Genomic DNA, 27,575 nt, shown 5'->3' with positions numbered 1-27,575 from the left:
GTTAGTATGAACATACAAGAGCATTTAAGCCTACTCAGCAAATTTCAAGTCTAAAATACACTGCTTTCAACTTTTTTCATATTTGACATTAGCTCTTCAGACCTAATTCATCTTACAGCAAAAACTGGTCTTCTTATTTGTCTTACTCCCCAGTCCTTGGAATCCACTTTTCCACTGTTTCTAGGAGTAAATTTTTTTTTGTATTCTACATATAAGTGATACCATATGGTATTCGTATTTCACTATGTGGTTGATTTCACTAATTGCTGCATCTTTATCTTCACAAAAATCAGTGACAAAAACATTCAAAAACAGAAGGCCCAAGAAAATCATTTCCTTATGCATAAAGGATGTATCTATATTTATACATTCAATAACATTCTAAGTAATTACAAAAGATAAATTTTAGATAAATTTCAAATGTCACAGCATTTGAAAACTTAACAGTTTTTCAAAGTACTGAAAAGAATATATATATATTAAAAGCAGAGTGGAAGATTCACATTGTACATTCTTTACTATCCATCAGACCTCGGTAGAATTCTCTTGAGAAAGTATGTTAGGACAGTATAAACAACTAACAATCATCTGTGCCAGTCATTCTGCTGAACACCTTACAAACAATATGATCTCATTTAATCCCTCTAAAGCAATGCAGGTTAGTCTCTCCAGTCTTCTAATGAGCAAAAGCGGCAGAGTGTCAGTAAGCTGCCCAATTACTTACCCTACTAGAGAGAAAACTTAGATTTGCACTGAGTTCTGCCTAAGCTCTTAAACTACTATGCTCTATTAATCTTTCTCATAAAAACTCCTTCGCATCAGAATAATATAATAGGTTGTACAATCTTACATAAAACCAGCCCAGTTTCCTTACCTATAAAATGATACTATGGTAAACTGCTATCAAGCCCAGTCCTAAACTTGTGATTTAGTGTATAAGTTCTAAACTTCTATGCAAAGTACGTCATGTGAAATGCTGGGCTGGATGAAGCACAAGCTGGATCAAGGTTGCCAGGAGAAATATCAATAACCTCAGATATGCAGATGACACCACCTTTATGGCAGAATGTGAAGAGGAACTAAAGAGCCTCTTGATGAAAGTAAAAGAGGAGACTGAAAAAGTTGGCTTAAAACTCAATATTCTACATAAGACAGTTCACTTTCTTTTTCCAGTTTTCAATGAGAGAATGGTTTGGATATAACCTCTTCAGTTACATTTAAAGGTAGTTTTTGTTGTTGTTTTTTAAAATCATCTTCCCTGAAGATAATGGGACAACACAAATATAGAGGGAATTGACATGCTTTACTGCAGGGTCAGATAGTGAACATTTTAGGCTTGCAAGCCATATGTTCTCCAGGTCTATTCAACTCTGCTGCTATAGTGTGAAATCAGCCACAGAATATATATAAATGAACGGGTTTGGTGATCTAATAAAATTTTATATGCAAAAACAGGTGGCTTTAATTTATGTAAGAGGATACAATTTGCCAATCTTTGTCAAAGGGAAACATAGTTTTATCCAATTGACACTCCATGTATCAGACTTAGTAGAGGAAAAAATTTCAAAATGTATAATTACTATAGATTATTCTGAGATGATCAGTGAAATCTGAAGAGAATTATACAACTTTACTGATATAAAAGATCTAAATAAATAGGGAGATAAATTGCTTCCACAAATTGAGACACTCAATACTGTAAAGACGTCAGTTCTCTTCAGGTTGTTCTACAGATTAAATGTTAATTCCAATCAAAACTTCAATGAGTTTAATATGGACCTCAACAAACTGATTCTTAACTTTATACAAAAGTGCAAAGACCCAAGAGACTCCTGAAGAAAAAAGTGGGAGTACTACTCAGAACAAATCAACTAATTAAACTTCATAACTGCAAGAAACAAACCACGACTTGTATAAAAGCTTACTTTTGACAGAAATGGCATGGGTCATTGGGAGAGAAATCCAGGTTAAATATTTTTCCACCCTGAATGGAGAGCTGATCTAACACCACATCAAGAAAAAATCTCTCCTACATCATAACATGTTAAAAATTAATTCCAAGAAGATTAAAGATCTATATACAAAATGCAAAACTAAAGAATAATTTTTAAAGATGATATAGGAAAATATTAAGATGACCTCAGTAGTGAAAAACAAAAAGCTAAGCTTACTAGGAAAATCTATTTTTAATACAAGTAACTGATGATATAACCATGCATGTTCTTACGCAGAATATCTAAATAACATTCACAAAGAAAAAGAGGATGCAATGGAAAAAAGCAAGAGGTAGAAACAAGCACTTCATAGAAGAAACACCAGAAGTCAAAGAATTCATGAAAAGGTGACAAAGCTAACAGGCAGATGCAGAAAACAAACACATGGTTACCAAGGGAGAAAGGAGGGAGACTGACATAAACACACTACTCTACATAAAATAGATAATAAGAACCTATTGTATAACACAGGGAACTCTGCTCAATACTCTGTAATGACCTATATGTGACTGGAATCTAAGAAAGACTGGATATATGTATAACTGATATATACTCTGCTATACAGAAGAACACAACCCTGAAAATCAACTATGCTCCAATACAAATTTATTTTTAAAAAATGACCAGGTCAAGCGGCAACAATGAAATACGAACAGTAGACTAAAATACCTAAAGACCCATTCCATATGCATCTTTACTTCAAATGATTTGGAAAAAATATTTATATGCAAGTATCAAATATAAATAGTAACTCAAAAAGGGAGTAAAATGTTAACAGGCAAATGTGGATAATGGGTATACAGGTATGCCAAGTACTATTCTTTTTCTTGCAACTTTTCTGTAAGTTTGAAATCATTTCCAAATTAAAAGTTTATTTAAAACAAAAAGTAATTTTTGCTAACTCCATGTGGAATCTAAAGCTCAAAGGCTATCTCTCTGAAGGTCACACAACTGGAAATAGGCTGAACCAGGTCTAAAATATAACACTTAGATCCAATTCAAGTGTTGCTTATCCTATGTAAAAGTCAATAAAAATCATGTATAATCACTCATGGAAAACAGAGCTACCTGTAAAAATACTAGGATAGGGACATTACAAAAAGAGTTTGGAACATCTTTTGTCCCAGAAAGTACGAGGTTGCAAAAATGAATCAAACAATGCCAAAAGATCACAGGAGGCAGCTTAAAGGAGTTTCCACTGGCCAAATTCAGATAATTCATCAAAATGAAGTAGTACTGTCAGTGTTCTGTGAGTGCATGCAGAGCACAGACACACATCAAGGGAGAATGGAAGAGTTGTCCCCACTGCGGAATGCCACTGCACACAGACAGCATCAGTCACAGAAATTATTCATGGATGAGCAAACCTTCAGACAGAAATTCAATTTAAAAAAAGGGTATTTCTGCACTCTCAAAGATTTTCCCTATAAAATATCTTAAATACTGATGAGAAAAATGGTAATGTTACAGTGAGAAAACCAGGCAGATAGTATCTTAACAAATGATCCAACCATCAGCCATAATGGGGAAAACGGACAATATGAGGTGTCTGGTATGATGCACTGAGAAGGCTACAGTATTAGGTATGGAATTCTGCAGCCCAAAGTGCACAGCTTGAACGTAATAATGAGGAAACATACAAACTAAAATTCAAGGACCTTCTACAACTATAACAACAACCTATGTATTTCAAAAATGACAATGTCACAGAAGGAAAAAAAAAGAGCTGAAAGTTTCAGATTAAAATAGAATAGAGATGTAACAACTAAATGTAATGTGTGATCCTGAATTGGATCCTGGATCAGGGTAAAAACTTAAATATACGATAAAGCTTACTTCTTCAAAGGGACAATTCGTGAAAATGGAATATGGGCCCTGTATCAGGTAATAAATTATTTCAATAATTAATAAGAGGGGAATCTGGAAGAAGAATATAAAACAGTGCTTTGCTTTGTACTATTCTTGCAACTTTCAAAATTATTTCCACACTAAAAGCTGAAAACATTATAACAGAAATGAACAGTAAGATGAGTCTATATAAAAATCAAGTAAGCACTGCTCCTAGCCTTCCTAAATGACATCAACAATGTTCAACTCCACTTCTAACACTCCTTTCTCAATATCTCAAACCACAATCTAACTTGGCTTTGAGGTGTCCTCAAACATCACTGCAGACATCTGATCTAAGACCTGGATAATGAGGTCTTCAAGACCATAGGTATCTCTTAATAGGATGGTAAGAAAGAAAGGTCATCACTCTGTATATATCTCTTTAAAACACTGTTGTTAAGAATAGCTAAGAAGAGTTATTAACTTATGAAACAGTAAATTTTGTTTTTACTTTTTAAAAAATTCTGTTTTAAAAAAGATCTCTCACCTTCCATGGTTTTTCTGGAATCGGTGGATCTTCAATTTCTGCATCAACATCATTACTATGGACCCAAGTATCATAGCTATAAAAAAAAAAATGGAAAAAGAAATTAGAATCCAAATTCATTCACTTTGATCTAGAGGTAAAAACACATTTTAGAAATACTGTTAGGATCCAGTAATAGCAAATTATCTCATTCTTTTGTCTCTAACACTCTAACAAGAAAACTCCTGCAGAGGTCTACAGTAATCTTCACGTCGTGAAACCCAAAGGTTAAGCCTCTGTGCACAGAATTTTAACATGTTAACCACTCCTCAAAGGATGTCCCTTACTTGTGCTCTAAGACAGAGCTATTATCTGGCATTCCTTCTGGACACTAGCCTCTCCTCTGTCTCTATGGCTAGTTTCTCCTCTCCTCCCAAATCTCTTTAACACTGAAGCCCCAAGTTTCACTTTTTGGAACAATCCTCTTACCTCTTCAATCCCTTGATGATCATCTCATGCAGTTCCACGGCTTCAAACATACACTGATGACTTGAAATCTTGTATCTGCCTATCTGCCCTCTTCTCTGAACTCTGGACTCATAAATTCAATTGCCAATTCCACATCTCTCATTATATGTCAAATAAAGCTTCCAAACCTAATACACTCAGAAGTCAACATATAATGCCATCCCAACCCCAACAACATGACCTAGCAAAAAATCCCAATTCCACTTTTCTTGTTGTTATGGCCAAAATCCTTGGACGATATCCTTGACTTCACTCTCAACTACATCCTATAATCAAATTATCAACAATTTCTACCACTTCCACCTTCAAATTATGTCTGGAATCTATCTAACTTCTCACACTTCCACTCTGGGGCAAAGCCCCTGGGATTCCATTTTTCACAGAACAACCAGAGCAGTTTCTTTTAAAAGCTGTCAGTCCACACCACTCACCGTTTAAAACCTTCCAACTCGCACTGAACTCAAGAGTTAAAAGTCAAAATCCTTACACTGGTTTGCCAAGGCTTCAAGATCTGGTCCTATGACCTCATCTCCTAGTACTCCCTCTCACTCATGTTATACTCAACCACATGGGCTTTAGTAATGTGCTTTAAATACACCAAGCGGGGGTCCCTTCATACCCTTTATATATGCTCCTCACTACCCAGATATCCACCTAGCTCACTCCCTCCTACCTTCACATGTCTCTGCTCAATGGTTCTCTTATCAGTGAAATCCAACACACTGATATAAATTACTCCCCTCCCCCGCTACAACCTTGAAATAAGTATAAAATTACCTACCAAGTTACCTACTTTATCAATGCTCCTATATTGGCCAATAAATCATTATAGAACTAAGTCATAACTAAATGAAATATAAATACGGTAACAAGCACTGGCTGCCTTTAGCCACTTCTTAAAAGTTAGTTCAAAAGCACCTGGAACAAGTACAGCTCAACATACCTATAAACAGCACTGTGGTTAAGTTTTCTAGGAACATTTAAACATGAACTGGCAGGAAAAAAGTTCCTCTGCCAAATAACTAACTATAACAGGTAAAGATTATGATGGTGATTAAAACTTACATTCTTTAAGTCTTAGTGAGAAAATGCTGCCCAAGAAGTGAGGGCACAAACTAAGTTACTAAAGATAATGAACTAACAAGATCCCCTGAGAAGATCAGACATGAGCTAGCCATTACAATTTATTTGATATATAAACAAAAGCCTAACATGTCTTATAAAGTGTTAACTATAAAATTCGTTTCAATCCTGTGCTTTATGGAGCTTGTCATAGATTTGAGTTTCCACCTAAGTGTTTCTAACTCCAATAGTTCCTGTGACAGTCCTTATAATGCTGAAAAGTTTAATAGTGCCGTGAATACCTAAAGCCTTGAGATAAGAAATGTTCTCTAGAAAGAATTTACCTAAATATTATTATTTTTTAAAAAATGTTAGTTCATGTAAAGTGGTCAATTATAGTTCAGAAAAGGTTGACAAGCAAGCTAACTTGATCTTGGTTCTAATTAACTCAACTTGTATACAAACTGTTCTTTAAATTTTGAAGATACCAAAAAATGCATTTCTTTCTCAAAAAAATATATTTAGAAGTAAAATAAAGTCACTCAAACAGATTAACTTAAACACACCACATAACCAAGATATTATATGTCTCCTGATGAAGAACACACACCTATGCAAGTTTTGTTCCTTTCCTAAACTGAAATAGATTCTGATCAAGTCTAGACCCAGAGAATGGAGAAATGTTCAAACACATCACAGTGACGCCATAAAAAATCCCAGTGTGGTAAAATCTGCACGACAAATAACCCAATTTCTTGAGTAATACACTGTAAGGAGGGGTGAAGACACAGGGAGAACCCACAGGGAGAACTGAAAAATACTTAGGAAATAAATCGACACAAGATGTGTTTAAATTCTAACTCTAACAAACATCAATCTTATCAATTAATCAAATGTATCATGTGTCAATGATTTGATATCTGACATTAAGGAATTCCCTGAAATTGTTTAGGTTTGAAACTGGCTTTATGCTTATTTCTTTAAAAAAAAAACAAACTTATCTTTCAGAAATGCATACTGAAATATTTATAACTGAAATACTGAAATGATGTCTTGGATTTGCTAACAAAAATGTGGTAGCAAAGGCTAAAAATGGATGTGGATACAGATGAAAGAAGACTGGTCTAACATGAAAAACCCACAACGGAGAGTCTGTTCACTTGACAAAAGTGAAATGAGCACGTGAACAGCTCTACCACAGGTTTAAGATAAAGGACATGAAAGGTTATCCTTTTCCTACATTCCCTCTGTGCAGCCATAACATTAATAATAAGAGCCACTATTTTCACTGACATTAGTTCTTGTTTATAACATTAATTCACATTTAGATACTGAAACACAGTATGAGTTATGGTACATGCTTCATTTTATACATAATTTCATCCTTAATAAAGAATCCATAAACTGAAAAATAAAATGACCTATTTTTTAATAAAATGGCCTATTTTTAAAAAATAAATAAAACTAACAAGTCATTAAAACATCCAGAAGAAATATTCATTTCCTAAAGGAAACAAATCCAAATTAGCAGTCGGTATTAGACTGATTACTTAAAGACTGTCTTGACAAACACAGCAAACTTACCAGTTTAAGATAAATAAAGCCTGTGAACGCCACTGAACTCAGTAACTTAATAAATACAAAAGTCAGTAAGAGAATACTCAAAAGAACTGAGTTCACTGACTAAAACAAATCAACAAAATTGTTACTACTCAGAAAGCAAAACTATATATAAATAACTGATGAAACTGTTTATATACCAGGTCGAAGGACATTTCAACATTACCTGTCAGGGTAAAACCCCCAGTGCACTAACACCTGCTTGTCTTTTCTCATCACAGGTCTCAACCACTCTTCTGAAAGGGAAAAAGAGAAAAAACTTTAGTCAATCTGACAGAAGAGATGAATCAACTATTTCTTGGACTTAATTTCTACCTCGAGTTTTTGGTTTGCTAGAAGCTCCTCCAAAAATTCCTTATTAAGGGGAGGTTTTTCACTGCTTATCCAGACTTACTAGATTCTAGGTCTATTATCCATCACTCTTGATAAAACCAACTGTCTACTTCAGTAAAATACTCCCCCCTCCCACCCACCTGCCTATTTGTTGCCAGATTCACCCAAATCAAGACCACCATGCTCTTTACAGCTTCCTTTCCCACAGAGAACCTCTCCTCCATTTTTCTGGTAAGCTTTGCAATTATGACACATCTTTCAATGTGTAAGCCATGCTTCAGCTCCTTGGTGAAAGTTTTACCAATTGCTCTTTTCCCTCCAGATTCACTTTCTCTGGTATCCTACAGCACTTCATAGTGCTATATCAGAAGTTTTAGTAATAATACTTGATTATATGTGAATGACTTCCTGTTATTTTAGCCCGCCCAACAAGAGTGTAAACAATATGACATAGTGTAGATACTTTCAAGTTTCCTGAACAAAAAGAGATGCACATGTATATAATCAGATGATTCTTGTTGATTTAATCATAGCTGAATCATATCTGCATTTCAGTACTTGTTATGATTCCTTTGGTAGCTTAGAAAATTCTGGTAGCTTAAAAAACTCATTTCCAGTACTAAAAAGGAACTAATGAGGTGATAAACCCCTTAAATCTCATATAACAGCAGAACAGAAAAACCAAGTGAAATCAGCAAAGTAAAACTGGCTTCTCATTGCCAACATCAACAGGAAATAGCCCCAGCTTCACTGACTAATGCCATGAAGTCCACAAACCTATAGGACAGGTTTCTGTCTCAACGAACACAGTGTTGATGGGAAACCAGCATACTCTGAAAGCCTGGGCACCCACAAATCAAGAGTTCACTCAATGGCTTGTTGCAGCAACAGCAAACTTGTGGTACGGCAGACAGACACTAGAGAGAGCAAGAGATTATAATTTCCTGAAAGAGAAACTAGCAAAGCTCTCTGAGAAATCATATACTCAAGCCCAGAAACTGTCTGATGGATGCCAGGTCTCACAAGCTGAGCTGATCTGTGCAAGTCTTTGCCTATATCAAGCCAGGCCATAAAGACTGAGAGATGCAGCTCTTTATCCAAATGCACAAAACACAGCAGGAAAAAAAAAAAAAATACAGGAAGTGAAAGGGAAAAAGGGCCAAAGGAATGAAATGAATCAATCGTAAAGAAACAAACATCTATGGATTACCTGACAAATTCAAAATTATCATTTTAAAGAAGCTCAAAGTACTACAAGAGAACACACTTAAAACAACTAAACAAAACTAGGAAAACAATGTATGAACAAAATAAGAATTATCAACAAAGAGATTCAAACCATAAAAAAAGAACCAAACAAATTCTGGAGTTTAAGATTATAACAACGAAACTGAAAAATTCTCTAGAGGGGTTCAACATCAGACTTGGCCAATCAGAAGAAAGAAAGCAAACTCAAAAACTGGTGGTTTGAGGATACATGTATATGTATAATGGAATCCCTTTGCTGTACACTTGAAACTAACACAACATTGCTAATCAACTATACTCCAATATAAAATTCAAAAAGTTTTTAAAAACTAGTCATTTAAAATTATCAAGTCAGAGAACAAAAAAAATTAAGATCAGTAAGAAAACCTAAGGGGCTTTTCTGTCTATCTAAATAATTTATTTTGAACAAGATATAGTCTGTTTTCCTCTTCTAAATAGTATCTCAATTTTTTAAAATTCTCTTTTCTTCTCTGAGGAAGTACACATTCTTTCTGCTAAAAGCAGTAATTCAACCCATGTTTTTAAACCAATCCCTTTTCCCCTACCAGGTCTTAACTCAACTATGTGCTCTGCCCAGAAATATACTGTAAAGCCACCAATGAAAGACACAACCCAAACCATCTTGTTTCTTTTCCCTGTCATACATTCTGGGGCAATGGTGATCTTCCACCAACTCTACAACTTGCTCTCATTTGCAAGTTACTGAAATTTCATTCTCAAAGGTTATCAATTATTTCCTGATTGACCAAATGCCTTATATCAGGCTTTACTTTCTGTAGAAAAATTCCACTGCCCACCGCTTGTATTTGGAAATGTTTTCCTTATCTTCCCTTGACTGTTAAAGATATGGACCATCCTGGTTTGCCATTTGACTTATCTCCTGTGCTCTCCTGATACGTGGATTTATCCCAGACAGTGGTTACACATCCCCTCATCCAGCAATTTGAGACCTTCCCAATGGATCCTGTTCTCTAACCAGTTTCCTTGTATCAGGTATCCCAGGAATCGGCTCCCAGGAAAATTCTCCATCTTTCTTCACCAAACCATCAAAATTTGTTTACCCTCTGCTTCACTCACCAAATAAAAACAAAACTCTTTAAATCAGGCTCATGTTCTCTGACCTACTCACTCTTATTCCCACTATCCTGATACACAGTCAAACTTTGCCACTTGATTTTCCTCAAATTTCATAATTTACTACCTTTATGGTTTTATTTTGTGCCCCCTTTAGCATACCATATTCAAAATTTTACTAATATCTTAAATATCACTTTTTATTTTAAACTTAACTAATCTATATAAAAGGCATACTGCATTTGCAAGAGTTTTACAACGTGGTTGTAATGTGCTGAGGCTGGTACTGTTATCATCCGCAGTTACCTAAAACGGTATATGTAATAAGCCCAACACAGAGCTTTGCTGAGAGTCAACATTTACTTGTCAGCTTCTCTAAGGTAAATCCTATATGTGAAGAAGCATGTCTTACATTAAAAAATAGCTTTTAATATATTAAAATCAAAATGCTATCTCCTAACAATTACCGTAACTACTGACAGCAACATACCAAACAACCATCGGTATGCAGTAATCCAGGTTGTGTTAAACAAAGGAGAAAAACAAAACTAGCATGAATAAGAAATCTAGATATAACAATTACAGTTCAAATCTTTTGTAAAAGGTAATTTTTTTCAAAAAGTTCATAACCTAACAGTTCCATACCAGCCTTAATGGAGGAGAGTTAGCCAACAACAGAATGCAATATACACAGCTTATTCACCACCTCCATCTAGTGGAAACCAACTGCTATTACCTAAAAGGATAAAAATCTGAGAAACCACCAATTAAACAGGGAAGGCAGAGTGAGGTTTCACGCTTTATAAAAGTATCATAATCACAGACTGTTGCAAATCAAATCAAGATTTATGCATCAAAACAGATAATGAAAAGACCTGAATGTCATAGCTAAACTATAAAACTCTTAGAAGAAAAACAAGTGTAAAACTTCATGACTCTAGATTTAGGAAATGGTTTCCTACATTTGACACCAAAAGCACGAGCAAGCAACCAACCAATCTAACCTCTTAGGACTACATTATCTGTTGGATCTGTAGTGATGTCTCCCTTCCATTCTTGACATTATTCTTTCTCTTTCTGCCGCTGATATGTCACACGATTTTGTCTTATTAGTTTTTTCTAAGAACCGTTTCTGACACCGTTCATGATCTTGCTATTATTACTTTCTAGTTCATTAAGTGTTGCCCTTGTCTTTATTATTTCCTTCTTCCTGTAGGTTTAACTTGCTGTTGTTTCTCTAAATTCTTCAGATAAATTTCTTGTGAACCACTGAATTTTCAGTCTTTCTTTTTTCCTAATACATGCATTTAAAGATAAAAATTTCCCTCTGAGCATAGCTTTGGCTGCATCCTACAAAATTTAATGTTCTCACACTTTATTATCCACTTCATACTTATTCAGCTCCAAAGTTTTCCCATTTCCATTATAGTTTCTTCTTTGACCCATGGATTATATGGTAATATGTTTCTTAACTTTCAAGCATACAAGGATTATCTGGTAATCTTTTTGTTACTGACTTCTAGCATAACTGCACTGGTCAGGAAAAAACGCTCAACATGGGGTAATTAGTCATTCAAATCTGATATGATTTGGCTTTTCATATAAGATGTCCTAAAGGGATATGATGTGCTTTACCAGAGACTTGATCCCTATAAGAGATCTCTCAATCTAAATTAGTTAACCTGGTTGACTAACTCACAGCTTGTTTCCCAGCTTTCCAACCTTTAAAAGAATGCTTAGCACAAACCTTTGTAAAAGGTACAAAATCAGTTTTCATAAGTCTAATGAACTCTGGCCAATGACAAAATTAACTTTCATGACAGCCGAGTTAAAGATCAAAATCTGAATCACTATAAATTCACCAAACTAAAATATTGCTGAGGGGCCCTATTTAGACAGTAAGCCAATCTTCCCAAGAGATATTCCTTTATCTTGCAATTTCTCTTAATTTTCAGAACACAAGAGGTACAGCAAACATTAACAAAGTTAATATATAAGGCTGGCCTAGACTTAACAACCAGATAATGATTACCAACAAAGAAATAAGTCTAATGATTAGAAAACTGGATGTCACAGAGTTAGCTTGCTAATCATAACTCAGCAAAAATTAAAAACCCCTACAAACTTAAATTATCGATGAAATTTATTTAATACTTAAAAGTATCTTTATCTTTATTTTCTTTTTTTTTTTAATATTTATTTATTAATTTATATCACTGCATCCAGTCTTATTCAAGGCAGGCATGACTTGGTAGTTGCCAGTAGCATGTGGGATCTTAGTTCCCCAGCCAGGGACTGAACCTGCATAGCCCCCACTGCAAGGCAGGTTCTTAACCACTGGACCACCAGGAAGTCCCCAAAAGTCTCTTATCTTTAAAAAGCTGGTCATATTGTTTAGACCACTTGACATAACTTGAAAATCTACTGAATTATCACTTTATTAGTTCATAACCAAAAACTAACTTACCATCCTCTTGTGAGGAAGGATATGGATAAACGTGGTGGGAAGCTTTTGACTTCTCATCAGTAAATGTTCCCTGGAAAGCAAATGAACAAGTAATGTAAAAATAAAACATACAACAAACAAATTATGAGATGCCAGATGCAAACTGCCTGGGAATTACAGGGGCATTATTCTACACCTTAAATTTTAACAGCACTATTTTAAGACTATAACATTTTTATTATTTTTAGTCAAGGAAAGGGATAATGATTAACAAGAAGAAACAAAAACAAATTATCTATAGACAGTTTATATTTTGTATAGGAAAATAATGCTAATGTATTAGCTAACTCTTGGCTTATTCTCTTCAGAACTCTCTCTCTCTGGGTAACTTTATCAGTAATTTGAATACCTTCAACTAATTTTGCAAGCTATTCCAAAGTCATCACAAATTATCAATGTTACCTGAAGTGAATCAATCCAAGTTTAAGGCCACGAGTCATAAGCTAGGGCCACATACATACAAGATGGACATCTGACTTCACTCCAGTATGCATGTATGCTACTGCTGTCTTAAGTCAATGATAGAATGCTGAAGTCAAGTTCTGGCTAAGCCACAGCTAGAATACTACATACAGTCTAGAACATGACATGGAAGTCATCTATTTTTATTTTATTATTATTATTTGGGGGGTGGAACATACGGGATGCAGGATCTTAGTTCCCCAACCAGGGATAGAACCCATGCTCCCTGCATTGGGATCACAGAATCTTAACCACTGGACCACCTGGGAAGTCCCATGACTTGAAGTCACTTACACACAAAAAATGCTCCTTCTTGGGACTTCCCTGGTGGTCCAGTGGCTAAGACTCTGTGCTCCCAGTGCAGGGGGCCTGGTCAGGGAGCTAGATCCCGTACACTTCGACTAAAGATCCCACATGCTGCAACCAAGATCCAACTTGGCCAAATAAATAAATGCTTTTTAAAAAATGCTCATTATAGAAACCATAAAAATGACAAGAAGTTTTAAAATCAGGTATAAGTAGCACATTAACATATTACCTAATTTTGTCTTTGACAATGAGTATTGACTAAATATTACAATCAGAAAACACTATAGTGCAATTTTGAATGGAAAGAAAACTCTATAAACTTCTCAGATTTAGGGCTATCTAAAAATGACTCTTGTGCTTATGCATGCACAGTTGTGCCCAACTCTTTGCAACCCCACAGACTGTAGGCCACTGGGCTCCTCTCTCTGTGGAACTTTCTGGACAAGAATACTGGAGTGGGTTGCCATCTGCTACCCCAGAGGATCTTCCTGGCCCACGGATCAAACCTGCATCTCCTGCACTGGCAGGCAGATTCTTTACCACTGACCCATGTAAAGATGAAATAGCTACCAAAGAAGGCAAAGAATTCACAATCGCCAGAAGTATTGGAGCACACTTGTAACAGCCAGAGGAAAGGTTAAAAAGGGAATGTCAACATCTAATGTGTGAGGCAGCAGTCAGAAGACCACACTACTGAGGACTCTGGCCTCTAGAGTCCATCAGACAGGCCTGGGTTTGTACCTAGCTCTACCATGTACTACTTAACATGACATGGGACAAGTCATGTGCTTGTCATGTTTTTGTGCTTCAGTGTCTTCTGTGAAATAAAGTCGTAACAATAAAATGTGTTTTACAATAATTTTGTTAGGACTAGGTTAATAGACACAATGAGCTAAGAACAGTGACAGGCACACTGTAAGTGATCAATCAATAGAGTTATTACTGCATTTTGAATGCTTGAGCAAAGGCCTGATCATCTGATCTTATTATTACTTTCATAGAATGTTAGGGAAGAGATCTTGAAACCAGGAAGCTCTTTTTATCTTTCTGGAGGTTATCATTAGAAAACTATCACTGAGTCAGATTTCCTAAGAACTATGACACCTAAATGTTCAGTATTAAATTGCAGGAAAATATATAAACTTTTCCCAGGATGATTTCAGAGCAATAAGAGTATATAATTTTAGCTTGAAAGCAGAAACCCACTGGTTAACTTGTTCCATTTATGCCGTCTAACATTCCACCTGTAATTAAGCTACATTCGACGGTCACTCCAATAAAGAATCTAAAAGAAAAAAGGTTAAGTGACTTGTTCAAAGTCATAATAATAGTTAAAAAAAAAAAAGAATTCCACTTCAGACTGCTTGATTTAAAGCCACAATCCTATCACTCTTCTCTTTTGTACAGATGTTACAGGTAAGAAAAAGACTGTACTAAATTTCCAATTTTTAGAAGTACAATATCAGAGGGGTTTCCCTGGCGGTCCACTGGTTAAGAGTCTGTGCTTCCACTGCAGGGGGCACAGGTTTGACAACTTGGTTGGGGAACTAAGATCCTGCATGCTGCACAGTGCAGCCAAAAAATTAAAAAAGAAAATACAGGTGGCCATTTTCAGCTCTGTGGTGATCTAAATGGTAAGGAAATCTAAAAAACAGGGGATACATGTATATGTGGGCTTTCCTAGTGGCTCAGCAGTAAAGAATCCACCTGCCAATGCAGTAGACACAGGTTCAATCTCTGGGTTGGGAAGACCCCCTGGAGGAGGAAATGACAAACCCACTCTAGTATTCTTGCCTGAGATATTCCATGGACAGGGGAGTGTAGTGGGCTACAGTCCATGGAGTCACAGAGTCAGACACAACTTAGCAAGTAAACAACAATATCATGTATATGTAGATCTGATTCACTCTGCTATATAGCAGAAACTAACACAACATTTCAAGCTAGTTTCAGAAAAGGGAGAGGAACCAGAGATCAAATTGCCAACATCCGCTGGATCATGGAAAAAGCAAGAGACTTCCAGAAAAACATCTATTTCTGCTTTATTGACTATGCCAAAGCCTTTGACTGTGTGGATCACAATAAACTGTGGGAAATTCTGAAAGAGATGGGAATACCAGACCACCTGGCCTGCCTCTTGAGAAATCTGTATGCAGGTCAGGAAGCAACAGTAAGAACTGGACATGGAACAACAGACTGGTTCCAAATAGGAAAAGGAGTACATCAAGGCTGTATATTGTCACCCTGCTTATTTAACTTACATGCAGAGTACATCATGAGAAACGCTGGACTGGAAGAAACACAAGGTGGAATCAACACTGCCGGGAGAAATATCAATAACCTCAGATATGCAGATGACACCACCCTTATGGCAGAAAGTGAAGAGGAACTCAAAAGCCTCTTGATGAAAGTGAAAGAGGAGAGTGAAAAAGTTGGCTTAAAGCTCAACATTCAGAAAACTTCTGAAGATCATGGCAGCCGGTCCCATCACTTCATGGGAAATAGATGGGCAAACAGTGGAAACAGTGTCAGACTTTACTTTTTGGGGCTCCAAAATCACTACAGGTGTTGACTGCGGCCATGAAATTAAAAGACGCTTACTCCTTGGAAGGAAAGTTATGACCAACCTAGACAGCATATTCAAAAGCAGAGACATTACTTTGCCAACAAAGGTCCGGCTAGTCAAGGCTATGGTTTTTCCTGTGGTCATGTATGGATGCGAGAGTTGGACTGTGAAGAAGGCTGAGCGCCGAAGAATGGATGCTTTTGAACTGTGGTGCTGGAGAAGACTCTTGAGAGTCCCTTGGACTGCAAGAAGATCCAACCAGTCCATTCTGAAGGAGATCAGCCCTGGGATTTCTTTGGAAGGAATGATGCTAAAGCTGAAACTCCAGTACTTTGGCCACCTCATTCGAAGAGTTGACTCCTTGGAAAAGACTCTGATGCTGGGAGGCATTGGGGGCAGGAGGAGAAGGGGACGACAGAGGATGAGATGGCTGGATGGCATCACTGACTCAATGGACGTGAGTCTGAATGAACTCCAGGAGTTGGAGATGGACAGGGAGGCCTGGCATGCTGCGATTCATGGGGTCGCAAAGAGTCGGACACAACTGAGCGACTGAACTGAACTGAACACAACACTGTAAAACAATTATACTCTAATAAAAATTTTTTAAAAAGCAGTTTTAGCAATATTTGCTTTGAAAACTTAGAAGATAACTTTAATAAATGTTAAAATATAATTCAACCAACAATTTCTCTTGCAGCAGGGAAAAAAAAAAAAACAAAACAGCTATTTCATGAGGTTTCTCAACCAATTCTAACATGTGGTAAAACTTTGTCATTCAAGTGATGTTGCTTCAAAAAATTATCTTGAGTGTCCTCAGCTAGTTTACCATGACAAAGATTTGCTTACAGTTTAGCTACATATGTAGTCACAGACTTATACATGCATAAATACCCAAGGTCTTCACCACAATAAAGTTAGAGAAAGGAAGTGAAGATGTGAGAAGATAGCACTGGTACATGTAAACCAAGAGAAGGGAAGTTTGTAGAGAAAAACAGAATCTTCCAGTCATTTTTTCAAAGCTACAAATATAAATATAATACATACAATGGGAGAGAGGCAGGTTTACTTGAAGTAATATTCGATCTCTTCCTACCAATAACTGTGTCACTAGCTCTCACTGTTTGACTTTGTAATTACAGGGATGCACAGTACACTGGTCTCTTTAACTCTAAAAAGACATATTTCATTGTAAGACTGTTATGAATCCACACCAATGACTTTATTAAATGCTACTCCAGGAAACAGCCATGTATCAAATCATCACATTGGATACCTTAAATTTATAATGTTATGTATCAATTATATCTCAATAATGCTAGTGGGAAAATGCTATTCTAGGCTAAGAATTGAAGGCAAGGGGAGAGAGAAGAAAACTTGGGACTAACCCAAACAGAGGAACTTTCACTTTATGCATATATATATAGAAATCAAAAGATATAATTTATAGCTGAGATTCACAAGAATTCTATATACACAATGTTTCTGAAGTGATCATGTATATTACCTGATGTCGTTTGATTATATCTTTCAATTTGTTAGTCAACTTCAGATCAATGTCTGGAATGAGGTAGATGTTGGGTCTGGCCAGACAATTGCTCTGAGGGAAAATGAAAACATTTCCAAATTCTTAGTTTTGAAATAATGTCACATTACTTATGCATTTACCTTAATGACAAAAGTTGGCACTCAAAGCCATACTGCTTAAAATAGGAAGACATACTTTGCTGCAGCATGTAAAAGCCTTATTTCAATACAAAACCTAGGTGTTCAGCAGGCTACTTAATGCCATTCACTGATGAAAAAACTGCTAAGACTCATGACCTAGAGAAATTCATTATGCTTTTCATTAAGGTATTATACTGATAAATTAATCCTAGTCAATTTTACCTGGACTCGAGAGTCTAAGTCTCATGTAGCATTTTCACCTAACCTGGGGGGTAGAGGGTAGAGGAGGGTACATGGGGAGGGATGCCCATTTTGCTTCATCATTTAACTTACTTAAAATATAAAAACTGAATTATAGCTCTTTCCCCCCATTTCTCATCTTATGAACAGCAATGATTAAAACATGCATATTAACTCCCCAAACCATCACCAAAAATTAGACAAGATACAAAAACTTCTCAGTTATTTCTCTTAGTTAAGAGCCCATGAGAAAAGTTTCAGGAATTAAATTAATGATAATACCCAGCAGAATTGTCAGTCCCCTCTCCCCACGAAGGTTAATTCAGTGATTATTAAAAATTACTTATTAGTAAAAACACTAAGAAAGAAAAGAAGAAAATTAAGTGTTCTCTTCTCCAAGTTATAATCTAGTTGGGGAAATAAGATTTTATTTATGGTACAGCCATGAAACAAATCCAAAGAAAATGACTGTATAAACAAATGACTACTAGGATGAAAGAATGTTCACATTAAATATGAAAGATCTAAATAATGAATTAGTGAAATTACTAAACAAAATACTATGAATTATTTACCACGTTTAAGAAAAATATTCTGTAAATGACATAGTCATACCTTATAGCGCTAATCCCCAAAACTCATAAAAATAATACAATAATAGATTTCAGGAAACTTTTCTCCCTTTGATCTTTGAGCTAGAATAAAGCCAATCTTAGAATTATAAGCATATTAAAGAAAAAAAGTTTTAACAATCAAATTTTCTGAGTTACCTGAACCAATGTTTTTTCAATGTTCATAAACATTTCAACATTACGATCCATTCGGGATGGATTCTGCAGATCAAACCTCCGCCTGTAAGCAAAAAATCATTAGTCAATTTGTCTCCTACTTTAAACAAAAGTGAAAACTTGGTTTTAGTACCCAATACAAGTGAGCTCAAAAGATCTGGATATTAAAATAGCACTCTACAAAATGTATAACATATTTTCTTGGCAGTATGAGAAATCAATGTCAACACTGTCATAAAACATTACATTTAATGATATTCAATCTACTCCAGTCAAAATGAACTACCAAATTCAAGAAGCGTCCCCTGTTTTCTGTAAATCTAAGATATTTTACATCATATATAAAAAAGTAATCCACAGATCCAAAGGCAGTGAACTACTATACCATTCTCCAAGTATATGGGAAGTGTCTACTTTATATATGCTTAAAAGTCATCTGTTCAAAGTCAAGAGTGTCTATAATGCTCTCAAAGTCTACTACTGTCCCAAATGTGGTAAAATTCATCTATTTACCTATACTTCAACTCCTTCCCGAATGTTTCTTTATCTAAGTACCCAAGCATAACATGTTACTGTTGTCTTTACCTATTTTTGGTCATTTCCAGAGATTCAGTTCAGTCAGTTCAGTCATGTCCGACTCTGCGACCCATGGACTGCAGCATGCCAGGCTTCCCTGTCCATCACCAACTCCTGGAGCTTGCTCACACTCATGTTCATTGAGTCGGTGATGCCATCCAACCATTTCATCCTCTGTCATCCCCTTCTCCTCCCACCTTCAATCTTTCCCAGCATCAGGGTCTGGAATTCCATCACCTCCACTAGCTTTGTTCACAGTGATGATTCCTAAGGCCCACTTGACTTCACATCCAGGATGTCTGGCTCTAGGCGAGCGATCACACCATCGTGGTTATCTGGGTCATGAAGATCTTTTTTGTATAGTTCTTCTGTGTATTCTTGCCACCTCTTCTTAGAATCTTCTGTTTCTGTTAGGTCCATACTGTTTCTGTCCTTTATTGTGCCCATCTTTCCCTTGGTATCACTAATTTTCCTGAAGAGACCTCTAGTCTTTCCCATTCTACTGCTTTCTCCTAAACACTTTGGTTGGGATAAAGCCTTTTCTTCAGGAGGAAAAGGGGGCAACAGAGGATGAGATGGTTGGATGGCATCATCACCTCAATCGACACAAGTCTGAGCAAACTCTGGGGCATAGTGAAGAATAGGGAGGCCTGATGTGCCACAGTCCAGGGGATCGCAATGAGTCGGACACGACTGAGTGGCTGAACAACAAGGACATGATACAATTCTACAAGACAACCTGTTTTTATTTTTTTTAATGTAGTTTTTTCAGGAAAAGAAGAAGAAAGAGTGAGAAAGAAAATCAGAAATGTTTTAAGAGGCTTAAGAGTCAGGCTTCCCTGGTGGCTCAGTGGTGAAGAATTCAAGGCCAATGAGGGAGACATGGGTTTAATCCCTGGTCCGTGAAGATCCCACATGCTGCGGAACAACTAAGCCCATGCATCACAACTATTGAGCCCGTGCTCTAGAGCCTGCAAGTCACAACTACAGAGCTGTGTGCCACAGCTAGAGAGTAACCCATGCTCTCTGCAACTAGAGAAAAGCCCACACAGCAACAAAGACCCAGAAGAGCCAAATATTTTAAAAATTATTTTAAAAAGAGACTTAAAAGAGTCATATGAACCAACTGTAGTGTATGAATCTTGTTTGGATACTTATTAAAACAAAATATAAAAAATATTTGTGAGATTATCAGGGAAACAAACACTAAGTAGATAGTATTTAACAATATTGAAAAAGTACTGATAATTTTCTTGGCTGTGATAATGCTACTGTTATCATGCTTTCTTAAAATCTAAATTTTTTTTATCATGCCATGAAGCATGCAGGATCTTAATTCCTCAACCAGGGATTGAACCATGACCCCTGCATTGGGAGTGCAAAGTCATAACCACTGGACTGCCAAGAAAACCTTTAAAATCTAATTTTAGAAATAAATACACAGAAGTATTTACAGATGAAATTCTATAAAGCAGAAGATGCATGACTAGAAATAGTTCAGTGTATTATTCTTCTTTTATGTATAATTTATATTTTCCATAATAATAAACCAAAATGGCTTGCCAAACAGTAATTTGATACCATGGCACATTAATGCTTTTCTGAATCTACAGTGTAAGAAAGCAAAAGTACATATATGAATATTAAGAAAAACTGAACAAAACAGGTAAATACAGTATAACCTTTACTTGAAATATTTTATCTGACTTATTTTTAAATTACCAAGAGTATTTAAACTTTACTTTTTAAATTATGCAAAGATGCTCAAACCTGCCCAAAAGGGAAATGTAAATTAAACTAAATTATAAAACCTTTTTCAAATCTATCACAAATTACTAGGATGAAAAGATGGAGGTAATACAAATAAATACAACTGCTGGCCAGTGAAAAGGGAAAAGGTACACTGTTAATACATTCTGGTTGGACAATAAATCAGTACAATTTTGTTTGAAGATTTGCCTATTTTCTGTATTATATTTCATGTTATTTCAACCTGAGTATCTTAATTCCTTATGCTCTCATCTGAGTCAGCAGCAGAATCAAGATGACAAGCCACTATTCAAGTGTCCAACTAGGTGGACAGTTATTAAGATATGCACTGTCGGAACATAAGCGATCCACTCACTGCAAGTGTGTAAATCACAGGAGACAGGGGAAGGTGTGTACTGCAACTGGTTTATAATTGTACTTGAAAGAGGATAATTCTGCTACAATCTGAGAAGATTTGGAAAAATTATTATTCTTCACTCCTCTTAAAAAGTCTGTAACTCTATCCTTTACTTCTTTGTTGGCCCGATATTTAAGCCATAGATGATTTATTTCATGTAGCCTTCTAAACCACCTGAAACCTTTTCAGATAAAAATATTTCATTGTATTGATACACTAAATAAGCAAGTTTCATAATGACTTAGGAAGTCATTTCACTTTGAGACTCTGCCCTCAAGAGTCCAGGCTGGACTTGGGAGACACAAGCTGAACAAGAAAATCAACAAAGGAGAGAGTTCCAACTGTGACCCAGAGTGTGGACACAAAACATATACGAGTACCCCAACATGCTGTCAATCCTATCAACAAACCAAGGAATACTCTGGTGAGAGCACAACACCAGAGCTGCAAAGAGAACTGAAAAACAGGAAGCTAGCTCTGATGACAACAAACTCTCATGCTCATTTAATCAGTCAAATAATATCTATTAAACACCCATTCATATACATAAAGTTCTAGTAAATAAGATATATGTCTGTATCTCTTTCCACTTACCATAAATAAGTCATTTACTTATAAACTTGTCCTGATTACTGATGCAAATACTTACTGGCATTTCTCAATCATAAGGTATTGGATTAGCGTACTTTTTACGTTAAAAGACACAAATTACGTGAATATTCTCCTGGAAAGATGCTAAGATTATAAACCGTACAACACAACTAAAACCACCAAACAACTTCAATACACTTCAGCACCCTCCTAATCCCTAACCTCACCCTTATCCTTGAAACAGAACCATCATCATTAAACACTCAGTAGTCCTAACAGCTGAACCTCCCATACTGAGATGGAGAAAACCCCAGAGTTCAAGAAAGAAAAGGAGGAAAGCACCAAGACAGACAGAGTGAGAAAGGAGAAAAGAGTAAAAGGAAAAGCAAAACTGTAGGAAAAAAACCACCAGGAATTCCCGTCCTAGTTCCATCACTGCCCTCATGACCACCTGCACCCCTCTGAGCCAGACTCCTTTTGTGTTCCGAAGGGGGCAAGCTGGATGACTCTTACTTGGAAGGCCTGGTCCACAGAACACTTAAAACTGTTATCTTTCAGCACATTATAAGTTTATAATACACATTTATGTATTTCATAGTGAGCCTACCTTCCAATGTGCTAATAATGTACATCCATCTATTATCTACATGCAACCGTATATGAAAAATATCCTATATAATAAATGTAACAGTTGTTTGGTATTTTTCTTGGTTGTAGGCACAAAAGTAAATTAGGGCCCTAGATAAAAGACAACGTACTTTGGGATATTAATCATAATATGCTGATAGAATTCTATAATACCATATCAAGGAGTAACAGGTTTAACGTTGGAAAAGTTACAACATCACAGCAAAACATGCAAATAAATAAAAAAACTTACCATCCCTGTTCATTTTTGTATTTGTAAGCAGCCCCAAGAATGTGACACAAGGTGCCTCCAGCTTTGAAATCCATGAAACATTTTGCCTAAAAGATGATACAAGTTACACATGAGAAAAAAACTTCTGACAATTACTCCTGTCTGAACTCTAAGCTTTTTAAGTAAGTGCGAGCTCATTTGTGTCTGACTCCTTGCAACCCCATGGGCAGTAGCACGCTCCTCTGTTCATGGGATTTCCAAGGCAAGTATACTGGAGTGGATTGCTATTTCCTCCTAAAGAGGATCTTCCCAAGCCAGGGACTGAACCTGCCTTAACAGGTGGATTCTTTACCACTAAGCCACCTGGGAAGTCTAAGCTTTATATAAACTCAAAATTATAAACTACTCCTAATTCAATAACTTCCTTACTTTTTTGGAACAAATTGAGGCACAAAAAAATGTTTCTAGTTTTAAGTAAACAGTCTATGAAAAAAAAGACTTACAAAAGATACATCAAATTTTTTCAGCAGGGGTACTCTTTCTGCCCCCTTCTGATGCCTATGTCAGAAGCTTTCTCTATCTCTTTTATACTTTAATAAAACTTAAAAAAAAAATTTTTTTTTCAGCAGAAAACATTAATGGACAAATTAATGATATACTACTAACTCCACTGGTAAATTTAAATTTCAATTTAAAAAACTAAATAAAATTCAAATTTTAAAATGTATAATAAGAAACATCAAGCCAACTTCACTGATGAACATAGATGCAAAAATCCTCAACAAAAGACAAGCAAACCGAATCCAACAGTACATTAAGATCATACACCATGATCAAGTGGGATTTACCTCAGAAATAAGCGAGGGTTTTTCAATATCCATAAATACACAATAACAAACTGAAGAAATCATATTATCATCCCAACAGATGCAGAAAAAGCTTTTGATAAAATCCAACATCCATTTATGATTAAAAAAAAAAAACAAAACACCACATTCTCCAGAAAGTGGGCACAAAGGGAACATATCCCAACATAATAAAGGCCATACATGACAAACCCACAGCTAATATCATACTCAATGGTAAAAAAAACTGAAAGCATTCCTTTAAAGATCAGGAACAAGACAAGGATACCCACTGATACCACTCTTCTTCAACACAGTCTTGGAAGTCCTAAACATAGCAGTCAGAGAAGGAAAAGAAATAAAAGGAATCCAAATTGGAAAGGAAGAAATAAAACTATCTTCAGATGACATGATACTATACATAGAAAATCCTAAAGACATTACCAGAAAACTACTAGAGCTCATCAATGAATTTGGAAAAGGTGCAGAATGCAAAATTAATATATAGAAATCTGTTGCATTTCTATACATTAACAACAAAAGATCAGAAAGAGAAATTAAGGAAACAACCCAACTTACCATCATAACAAAAGAGTAAAATACCCAGGAATAAACCTACCTAAAGAGGCAAAAAACTTGTACTCTGAAAACTGTAAGATGCTAACTAAAGAAATTAAAGATGACACCAGCAGATGAAAAGATATACCATGTTCTCAGTATTGTCAAAACGACATCACTACCCAAGGCAATCTAGCTTCAATGAAATCCCTATCAAATTACCAATGATGTTTTTCACAGAACTGGAACAAAAAAATTTTTTACTTGTATGGAAAAACAAAAGACCTTAAACAGCCAAAATAATCTTGAGAAAGAAGAAGAGAGCTGGAGGGATCCCAGTCCCTGACTTCAGATTACACTATGAAGCCACAGTAACTGTAACAGTACAGTACTGGCCCCAAAACAGACACACAGACCAACAGAACAGGAAAGAAAGCCCAAAAGACAAACCCACGCACTTACGGTCAATTAATCTGTGACAAAGGAGGAAAGAATACACAACGGAGAAAAGACAGTCTCTTTAATAAGTGGTGCTGGGAAAACTGGACAGCTACATGAAAAAGAATAAAATTAGAACATTCTCTAACATCATATACAAAAATAAACTGAGAATCCATTAAAGACTTAAATGTAACACCAGTTATTATAAAACTCCTAGAGGAAAACATAGGCAGAATATTCTTTGACATAAATCACAGCAATATTTTTTTGGATCCATCTCCTACAGTAATGGGAACAAAAACAAACGGGAAAAAAATTAACAAATGGGACCTAATTAAACTTAAAAGTTTTTGCACAGCAAAGAAAACCATAAACAAAATAAAAAGACAACCAACAGAATGGGAGAAAATATTTACAAATGATGCAACTCAAACAAGGGATTAATTTCCAAAATAGACAAACAGCTTACACAGCTGTTTAAAAAACAACAAACCAACGATCCGATAAAAGAAAAAAATGGATAGAAGATCTAAATAGACATTTCTCCAAAGAAGACATACAAACGGGTGACAGGAAAATGAAGATCGCTAATTATTAAAAGAAATGCAAATCAAATCAAGGAATGATGCTGAAGCTGAAGCTCCAATACTTGGGCCTCCTGATGCGAAGAGCTGGTTCACTAAAAAAGACCCAGATGCTGGGAAAGATTGAGCACAGGAGGAGAAGGGGTTGACAGAGGATGAGATGGCTGAATTACATCACTGACTCAATGGACACGAGTTTGAGCAAACTCTGGGAGATAGTGAAGATAGAGAAGGCTGGTGTGTTGCAGTCCATGGGGTCACAAAGTGTTGGACACAACTTAGTGACTGAACAACAAATCAAAACTACAATGAAGTATCACCTCAAGCTGGTTAGAATGGCCTTCCTCAAAAATGTTACAAATAATAAATGCTGGAGAGGGTGTGGAGAGAAAGGAATCCTCCTATACTGTTGATGGAAATGTAAGCTGGGGTAGCCACTATTGAGAATAGTAAGGAGGTTTCTTAAACTAAAAATAAAACTACCATATGATTGAGCAATCCCACTCCTGGGCATATATTCAAAGAAAACCATAATCTGAAAAGATACATCACCCCAATTTTCACCGTAGCACTATTAACAATAGCCAGGACGTGGAAGCAACCTAAATGTCAATCAACAGAGGGATGGATAAAGATGTGGTACATATACAGTAGAATTTTACTCAGCTATAAAAAGGAATAAAATCATGCCATTTGAAGCAACATGGATAGACTTAGAAATTAACATACTAAGTAAAATAAGTCAGACACAGAAAAACAAATATCATGACATCACTAATTTGTCAAATCTAAATTTTTTAAATGATATAAATGAGCTTAAAAACAGATAACCAAAGAGGGCTTACTATAGGCACAGGGAACTCTACTCAATATTCTATAATAACCTATATGGGAAAAGAATCCAGAAAAGAATGGATATATGTATATATGTATAACTGTATATATAACTGAATCATTATGCTTTAAACCTGAGACTAACATAACACTGTAAATCAACTATTCTTCAATACAATTTAAAAAAATAAAAAACATAAAAAAGCAGAATACAAAATCAACTAGTATTTCGTGTTACAATTATGTTTGTGTTATGTATGCATATGTACTAAAAGCCTTGAAGGAATTATGGAATAACCAGAAATTTTACTTGTGGAGGTAAAAAAACACTTCTGTTTCAATTCATATCATGTTTGTCTGTGCAATATATTTTGAGCCTTACAAAGCACCTTTTCCCCCCTAAATCTTTCTAATTTCTCAGCATTAGATAGAACATATCCTATGTTGAGCCAGCTGTTTAACATCCAATATGACTTAGTGAAGTGACATAAAAGTCACTCAGTCATGTCCAACTCTTTGAGACTCCATGGACTAGGGCCCACCAGGCTCTCCTCTGTCCTGTGGATTTCCCAAGCAAGAATACTGGAGTAGGTTGCCATTTTGTCCTCCAGGGGATCTTCCCAACCCAGGGATTGAACCCAGGTCTCCTGCACTGCTGACAGATTCTTTACCATGTGAGCCACCAGAGAAGCCCTTAATATGACTTAGGAAGTTAGTAAATAATAAGTTCTAGTTTGATTAAAAAAAAAAAAAAACAAACAGCCCAAATAGTGAACTCTTACACCAGTACTATTCATTCAGGAAAAAAAATTGTTTAAGGTAAATAACTTACATGTTTCAGTGAAACACTGTCTGCTTTACTGTCTCTCTCCTTCAGTTTTGCTTTACACCATTACACTTTATTGTATCAATCCCTTTCGTTTGGGAACAAGCTAAACACTATTTAGAAAGAAAAAGAAGTAAATCTGGTTCCTCTAGCACTAAACCATGAATTATTTCTAAGTACAGCTTATGCCTAAAAATATTCTCTTTAAAATCCTTTAAAATTCAGAAAAACTATAATGGATTAGTTCCCAAGAGTTTAATATTCCCCAAATAAACCATCCTGTAAACACTACTTTTTAAGACACCCATACAACCCTAATTAGGAATACCAATATAATGCAAATCACCTTACATAAAATACTTCATGTAATGCTACATGTAAATTTTATTCTAAATGATTTTATACCTGATAAAATATAAACTATACGTAAGTAGAGAGTGAAAAAGTTGGCTTAAAGCTCAACATTCAGAAAACAAAGATCACGGCATCCAGTCCCATACTTCATGGGAAGTAGATGGG

At 35.8% G+C, this 27,575-nt stretch overlaps 1 protein-coding gene across 2 annotated transcripts in view; it reads right to left on the bottom strand.

The window, feature by feature from the left end:
• Positions 1 to 27,575, bottom strand: part of SMARCC1 (SWI/SNF related, matrix associated, actin dependent regulator of chromatin subfamily c member 1) — a 124,747-nt gene that overhangs the window by 84,876 nt on the left and 12,296 nt on the right. For both annotated transcript variants that reach the window (XM_044933790.1, XM_025272391.2), the window contains exons 3-8: positions 22,990 to 23,075; positions 18,758 to 18,839; positions 17,587 to 17,679; positions 12,704 to 12,773; positions 7,727 to 7,796; positions 4,372 to 4,447 (exon numbers count right to left, since the gene is read on the bottom strand). In XM_044933790.1, coding sequence (XP_044789725.1) covers positions 4,372 to 4,447; positions 7,727 to 7,796; positions 12,704 to 12,773; positions 17,587 to 17,679; positions 18,758 to 18,839; positions 22,990 to 23,075 — 477 coding nt within the window. The remainder of the gene's footprint in view (positions 1 to 4,371; positions 4,448 to 7,726; positions 7,797 to 12,703; positions 12,774 to 17,586; positions 17,680 to 18,757; positions 18,840 to 22,989; positions 23,076 to 27,575) is intronic.

The sequence above is a fragment of the Bubalus bubalis genome, chromosome 21 (genome assembly GCF_019923935.1).
Source record: "Bubalus bubalis isolate 160015118507 breed Murrah chromosome 21, NDDB_SH_1, whole genome shotgun sequence".
NCBI lineage: Eukaryota > Metazoa > Chordata > Mammalia > Artiodactyla > Bovidae > Bubalus > Bubalus bubalis.
The sequence above is the reverse complement of the archived record's forward strand: the minus strand, read 5'-3'. Positions and strand labels throughout refer to the sequence as shown.